This window comes from Engraulis encrasicolus, chromosome 10 (assembly GCF_034702125.1).
Source record: "Engraulis encrasicolus isolate BLACKSEA-1 chromosome 10, IST_EnEncr_1.0, whole genome shotgun sequence".
In the NCBI taxonomy this organism is placed as follows: domain Eukaryota; kingdom Metazoa; phylum Chordata; class Actinopteri; order Clupeiformes; family Engraulidae; genus Engraulis; species Engraulis encrasicolus.
The window spans coordinates 31,272,891-31,277,890 of record NC_085866.1 but is presented as its reverse complement, the minus strand read 5'-3'; the positions used below and the strand labels follow the sequence as shown (position 1 = coordinate 31,277,890).

At 45.7% G+C, this 5,000-nt stretch overlaps 1 protein-coding gene across 2 annotated transcripts in view; it reads left to right on the top strand.

Annotated features, from left to right (window-relative positions):
* The window catches only part of arhgef25a (Rho guanine nucleotide exchange factor (GEF) 25a), a 208,951-nt gene extending 203,980 nt beyond the window's left edge, over window positions 1-4,971 (top strand). For both annotated transcript variants that reach the window (XM_063208631.1, XM_063208632.1), the window contains one exon: window positions 547-4,971. In XM_063208631.1, coding sequence (XP_063064701.1) covers window positions 547-669 — 123 coding nt within the window. In that variant the 3' untranslated portion in view covers window positions 670-4,971. The remainder of the gene's footprint in view (window positions 1-546) is intronic.
* The last annotated feature ends 29 nt before the right edge of the window (window positions 4,972-5,000 follow it).

The following is a 5,000-nucleotide window of genomic DNA, read 5'->3' as shown; positions in this document are numbered from 1 at the left end:
AATAAGTACAACGCTGACATGAGTCATGAAATTCAGTGAATGTATGACGTTCATTATGTCTTGAGGTTAGAAGTTCTTTTGTGTGACCCTCTGGTGAAGACGGAAGTTTCGCCGTCAAAACATGTCAGGTAAAAGATAACTAACTTTTACATGTCTGAAACAAAAGAACTTGAATAGTGAAAGATCTTGATAAGATCTTGATAAGATGTAGGTGGCTCATCAAACAGGTCACCTCGCTTTGGCTGTCTTTCCATTGCACAACAGCAGTCCCTGTTACAGTTCATTTACATTGTGTGTGTGTGTGTGTGTTTGTCTGTGTGTGTGTGTGTGTGTGTGTGTGTGTGTGTGTGTGTGTGTGTGTGTGTGTGTGTGTGTGTGTGTGTGTGTGTGTGTGTGTGTGTGTGTGTGTACCTTGCATGTGTGATTATATCTGTGTAGTAACGCTTCTCCTCTCTCTCTCTCTCATGCTTCTCCTGTACACCCCCCCCCCTCTCTCTCTCTCTCTCTCTCTCTCTCTCTCTCTCTGTCTGTCTCTCTCTTCTCCAGAGGGGTGGTGACAGCTACCACAGGGTAGTGGGTGATGGCGTGGGCGTGGGCGCGCCCCCTGGCCCCTCCTCCTTCCCCCGACGCGCCAGCAACCTGGCCCAGCTGGACGAGGACGAGCTCTGAACGCTGACCTCCGACGACCTTTTGACCTTCGTCGCATCGTGGCTAACCATCGACTACCGTGCTGTACAACGAGGATGACCTTTGAACTCCTGCATCATGACCTTTAACATCATCATGCTGGACGAGGGCGCCCTCTGAAGGTCAAACTGCAGATTACAGCCCTCCTCCTCCACTACCGAGTCCCGACGCTACCAACTTGCTTGACTTTTTTCCAGCATCACTATTAAACCTTTACCATCATCAGTGCCACCAGACAACAACTAGAGGAGTGTTGCGATTGACTCTTTCAGTGCTGAATTAACACAGCAAAATGTACTTTGGAAACACGACCATCATCATCATCCTCATTATCATCACAATCATCATCATCATTGTCATCTTCCTCTTGGTCTTCATCAGCGTTCTCGTCGTCTTGTCATGATTTATCCTTCTCTTATAGTGCTTTGGGATTCCTACTTTGTAATCACTGACAGTCTTGTGGGCATGACCAAGAGACAATGTTTTTTTTTTCTTCTTTTTTTGCATATTTTGACTTTTTTTTTCTTTGCCTGAAATCTCCTACCTAAATGTTGTTGTTTTTTTGTGTCAAATCTGACCGTAGAGTACAGTAAAATAACTTAAAAACATAACCATTCCTTTATTGGGAGGTCACTGGAGCTGAGAAGAATTAAAAAAAAAAAAAAAGACAAACACTTCAATGTGTGAACGAACGTTAAAGGATGGAGCTGAACACACGCTTTATGTATATGTATGGATGTATGTATGCACTCTCTCTGGGTGAGCACAGCATACGTTTGTGAATGTCTGTGTGTGAGGTGAGCGAGCATGGGCAAGACTACAGCACAGACACACCAACCAACGACAAATGGCTCTCTCTGTTGTGGACGTACCCAGGGCCGCTGACAGCTTTGGTTGGACCCAGGACAAAGTCATCTGAAAGGGCCCCCCCCACCCAATACATTCATTGCAATGAGGACTCAATTATGGGCCCCACCATATCCCTGGGCCCGGGACAACTGACCCCTTTGTCCCCCCTTGTCGTCTTCCCTGGACGTACGTACGGTGTTATCTGACCAGTGATCCGTGCATTATGACGACACTCAGAGGAGATGTGAGCGGAGGTGTATTTTGTCACCAGGCATGGCAGGCAGCCGCTTGGGGCCCCCTGGATGGTGAATAACAGCTCACACTTAACTATAGTAATGGCGAATTTCATTCACATGTTCACTCCTTTGACATTTCACTTGGGGCCCCAGCTGAACTTAGAGTCGCCTCTGGACGTGAGGAGTGCCCCTCCCATTCCTAAGGGTTGCGGTCGGAAGTGCTCTGACTGTCATGCCAATGAGCTCGTACTGTAGGTGCAACGGTGTGTGGCTCGGCTCCGTTTGATAATTGTGTTTGCAGCTTTGGCATGGGCAGCTCTCCTCTCCTCTTCGCTACACGAGGTGGCGCCACATCCTGTAGGTCAAGAGTCTGGAGCAGTCGGATCTTGTTCTGCTGCTGGACTTGCTATTGGCCACTTTTTAACACAAAATTCGTCACCACCTGTCCCGGCTTTTTACAAAGAAGTAAACTTAAGAAGGAAGAGGAAAAACAACAAAAGTTTGCTGTGTGAGGCAGAAGACCAGATGTCTAACCTTGTGTGATGAATATTGTTGTTTTCTTCCATTTGGAGTGGAAATGGACAGGTGATGATAAATTGAAAATGTACATAATGTAAATGGATTGATTAATTGATTGTCTGTGCTGGGGCAGACAGAAGTGAGTGCACACACACACACACACACACACACACACACACACACGAGACACACACACACACACACACACACGAGACACCCTATTGGCCGCTGGTGGGCTGGAGTGGGGTGGATTGCTAAACTGAGATGATGGCCAGGGCTGACGATAGCTTTGATTGGGCTCGGGACAAAATCATCTGAAAGTTCCGCACCTGTTTTTTTGTAAGATTTTTTTGGGGTGTTTTTTTTTAAACTTTATTTGATAGGACAGTGTGAGAGTTGGACAGGAAGCGAATTGGGAGAGAGACAGGGAGGGGTCGGCAAAGGACCCGGGCCGGGAATCGAACCCAGGTCAGTCGCATGGCAGGCAAGTGCCCTACCGGTTGGCCACGGCAGGGCCAAGTTCCGCACCTCTTAATGGATACAGTGTAATGAGGACCTGATTCTGGGCCCGAGACAACTGCCCTGTTTGTCCTCTTCTGTCGGCGGGCCACTGTGAGGACTATGAGACAGTGATATCAGAGATCTCTCCATCTTTGGAAAGAGAAATACAAGTTAAAAGAGAAAATGGCTATGGATGGGGTGGATAAAAGAAGAGAGATGTGCAGAAAGAGAAGAGAACTGAGAAAAAGAGACAACACAGAGTGAGAGTGAGAGAGAAAAAGTGAGAGAAGCAGAGATACATGAAATCACAGAGAGAGGGAAGAAAGGAGAAGAGAGGGGACAGAGCGAAAGAACAGAGTAGAAAGGAAAATCAGGGAAGAAGAGAGGAGAGCAAAGGAAAAGGAGAGCACCGCAGAACGGAGGATATAGAGAGCCGAGGCAGTACAGGCCACTAGCAGGCAGGGGGCAGTGTGTGAGCACAGGGCAGGGGAGGAGAGGAGAGCCGAGGGGAGCGGAGCGTGATGCTGGCACTCGGTGTGAGACGGGCGGAGGACGGGAGGGCTCCGTGCCATGGACTCTAAAGAATGTTGAAGGTTTGCCCGCTGTGTGCCAACCCCCTGCACTCTCTTCTCTTCCTTCTCTCTCTCTCTCTCTCTCTCTCTCTTGCTGTCTTGCCACTTCTTCACTGATTTCCTATATGTATACGCACAGACATAAACACATGCGTGCATGGAATTCACTCTCACACACACACACACACACACACACACACACACACACACACACACACACACACACACACACACACACACACACAGACACACACACGCACTTACTTTTCTGCAACCTCTCTCTCATTCCCTCGCTCTCTCGTTTTCTCTCCCTCGCCCTCTCCCTTCCCACCCCCCTTCCACCTCTCTTTCTCTGTCTGTGTCTGTCTCCTCTCTTTCCCTCCCCCTCCCACCCCTCCCTCTTTCTCTCCCTCACCCTCTCTCTCTCTCTCTCTCTCTCTCTCTCTCTCTCTCTCGCTCTACTGCTCAGACACGTCTCTAAGGACTCCCTCCATCTCGGAAACAGCATAGAAGGGTGGTATGAACACATCTTTTAATTTCAGGACAACTCCCCCAAATCATCATTAGACTAAGTGCCAAATATGCTGGTGCCAGACTCTTTTTAGGTTGAAGTCTTCAGAACTAGGAGAGGAAATTTCAAAGTGTCCCAAATTTAATCAGTTTCTTTACTAATGTTTTTGATACTTTTTTGTCAGTGCATCTTAACTGTCAATTTTTTTTTGGCCAATTCGAATGACAGAGTTTAAAGCCATGAAGTGTGTAGATTAATGTCCTTTTTTTGTACAGAAAATGTGCTATTGTTCTTGGTCTGGAAGATTTGACCATTTTTTTAATGTGGTCACAATATCTTTTGTCTCTTTTTTGGTTTGGTGTTTTTTTTATTTTTCTAATTAAGTCGTACCCGCCGGTATATGATTTTAAAAAAGGGGCCGTCTCGCAAGATGACCCTGCTTGACAAAATCATTCAGTTGCTCTTTCACAAACTCAAATATTGATGAAATCTGGCTATCAGTTGTTTTATTTGAATATGTTTTAGTTAAGATGCAGGGAATGAATGAAGCACAAATGCCAGTGCCACAGAGATCGCAGTCTTAGACCAGATATTATACTGAGACTGTCCAGCAGGAGACACTAAAGGGCTACAGCTTCTCTGTCCTGTTGAGAGACCGCACACATCTGTAATAAACAGTTGTGCTTTTTGCCCATCTGATTTTTTTTCTAATATAAAGCTTTACTTTAACAGGCCAGATAATTAAAAAAGGCATGTCTTGGGGAAAATAAAAACAAAACTGTAACAAATATTCAGGAATGGCTTCATTGCTTGTTCAGTCGCAGTCGAGATTTACATGACAACCAGTTCTTAACGGAAGCAAAAAGAGTTGGTAAAATGGTATGGCCTGTTGATATGGTCGATATGCAAGCATTTTACGTGTCTCATCACTGAGGTGGGAATCAAATCTGGCAAGTTGTGCATGTTATATTGAAAAGTACCCCACAGATATACGAGATGAATGGATTATAAAATAGGAGAAATAATGATGGATGTCTATGTGACAGAAATTCATTGTTGTACTATATCAAATAAAAGGTGTCTTTTTGAAATACAACTCATGTGTCCTTTCTCTTATTATATCAA